Source organism: Cyprinodon variegatus, unplaced genomic scaffold, assembly GCF_000732505.1.
Source record: "Cyprinodon variegatus isolate N-32 unplaced genomic scaffold, C_variegatus-1.0 Scaffold670, whole genome shotgun sequence".
Taxonomy (NCBI): domain Eukaryota; kingdom Metazoa; phylum Chordata; class Actinopteri; order Cyprinodontiformes; family Cyprinodontidae; genus Cyprinodon; species Cyprinodon variegatus.
In genome coordinates, this window is record NW_015151123.1 from 403538 (window position 1) to 405361 (window position 1824).

A 1824-nucleotide genomic window follows, 5' to 3' on the forward strand; every position below is an offset into this window, starting at 1 on the left:
TGATAAACTGCAGAGTAATAGTGATAAACTGCAGAGTAATAGTGATAAACTGCAGAGTAATAGTGATAAACTGCAAGGTGACGGTGTGACACTGACATGCCGCTGAACTGCAGGCTGTAGGCATCCGTCTGATGGTGGGAGGCCAGGTAGTAGTAGTTAAAGACCCTGATCCGGAACACAGTGGAGTAAACGCTGATGCAGAGGAAGAAGATGGTGACGAAGCACGCCATCTGGTGGAGAAACAACATATTACTCTAAAAGAACAACCTGAACTGGGGACACTTGGAAATTAATAATAATAATAATAATAATAATAATAGGGCTGCACCTATCAAATACATTAGAAATCCATTAAGCTATTGAATATTTTTAAGTCAAGTTCAAAACAGGAATACACCAGCAGGTGTGTCTCACCTCAATGTAAAGGTAGTTATAGTCTCTCTCAGCCAGCTGGATGAAGACAGCAAACAGAGACAGGACTGGTTGGGTGCTGAAGAAGGTGCATTCGGACCAGACCACAGCCACACTGAACAGAGTCAGAACCACTGAGAGCAGCCGGTAGAACCAGCGCTTCAGGAGACACTCCCAGTACCACTCTGAGAGAGAAACACAGACGGGACAAGCTTTAGTTGGGTGGAACGGTTGGTGTGGATGTGGACGCTCCGAGTGGCGACCCACCTACGGTCGGGGTATAAATGTATCGGCTAAACCAGCCGACTGGCTCGGAGGACGGGAAGCTGTGGACAAACTGGTGGCTCAAACTGGTCTCGTTCTTGGATACGTCCTCCAGGTGGATGGCCTGCTGCAGGAGGATCTGCCACTGGACCCGGGTCCGGTTGTGCCGCTGGACCGCGTAGATCACCTGAGAACAAACAGGGTAAGAGGACTCCAGAACAGAACCTTTTACCCAGCAGGTCTGGTTCCGTCCCTCCTCACCTGTTTGTGCAGCTTCACCAGGCTCTTCTCAGTCGGGTAGGTGTTCTGTTTGTCATCAAAGTCTTCATAGTCATCCATGTTTCGACCCATCTTCTCCTGATAATCTACAGGACACTGTGGGGGGGGGGTCAGCAGGTTAACCGACTCCACCAGAACAACCTTCATGATGAACAGAACCGATCCGTTCTCTTACCTTCCTCAGAATGGTGTCGATGCATTTCCTCAGAGGGTGGTTGTACTTGATGGACTCACTAATCTTCCTCACCTCCTGCAGCAGCAGAACCCGACCCGGTAAGAAACCATGCACTAAACCCCTGAACCCAACCGGCGCCCCTCACATTCGCTCACCTCCATCACGTCCTCCAGGTTCTCCTCGGCGTCCGCCTTCTCCGTCATCAGCTTGGATGCCTTGAAGTACGTCTTCATCAGCAGGTGTCCGTGTCGGGAGGCGTTCCAGTAGGAGCGCGGGATCTCCACAAGTCCGTAACCCAGCAGCAGCACCAACAGGAACAGACCCCAGGTGTTGGCCGCCGTGATGCCGATGGTCTGCAGGCCGTACCTGAGGTACACACAGGGGAGAGACAGCGGGTCAGGAGAGCGAGAAATGTCCCACTCCTCCTCCAATACTGTCACTGATTAGCCTCCTTTAATCCTCCAACCGCTCTCCTCAGTCCAATAAAAAGAAGAGTCATTTCCACTGTAAAAAAGATGGTCGCACATCAATTGCTCTTCTCACCAACTGATGGTTTACAGTCACGTTATACATTTTATTCAGCATCAATAGCTGATTTTAACCTGACAACCACAGGATGGAAGTCAGTCTAGAAAGGCTCAGCTCTCTCATGCAACAGAGCATCTCTGTAACATAATAGTCAAAAATGCAGCTGT

The 1824-nt window shown here is 50.0% G+C and overlaps 1 protein-coding gene across 2 annotated transcripts in view; it reads right to left on the minus strand.

Annotated features, from left to right (window-relative positions):
- Nucleotides 1-1824, minus strand: part of lmbrd2 (LMBR1 domain containing 2) — a 28967-nt gene that overhangs the window by 13158 nt on the left and 13985 nt on the right. For both annotated transcript variants that reach the window (XM_015394061.1, XM_015394060.1), the window contains 6 exons: nt 1285-1495; nt 1130-1204; nt 937-1050; nt 679-862; nt 415-596; nt 97-230 (listed from right to left, as the gene is read on the minus strand). In XM_015394061.1, coding sequence (XP_015249547.1) covers nt 97-230; nt 415-596; nt 679-862; nt 937-1050; nt 1130-1204; nt 1285-1495 — 900 coding nt within the window. The remainder of the gene's footprint in view (nt 1-96; nt 231-414; nt 597-678; nt 863-936; nt 1051-1129; nt 1205-1284; nt 1496-1824) is intronic.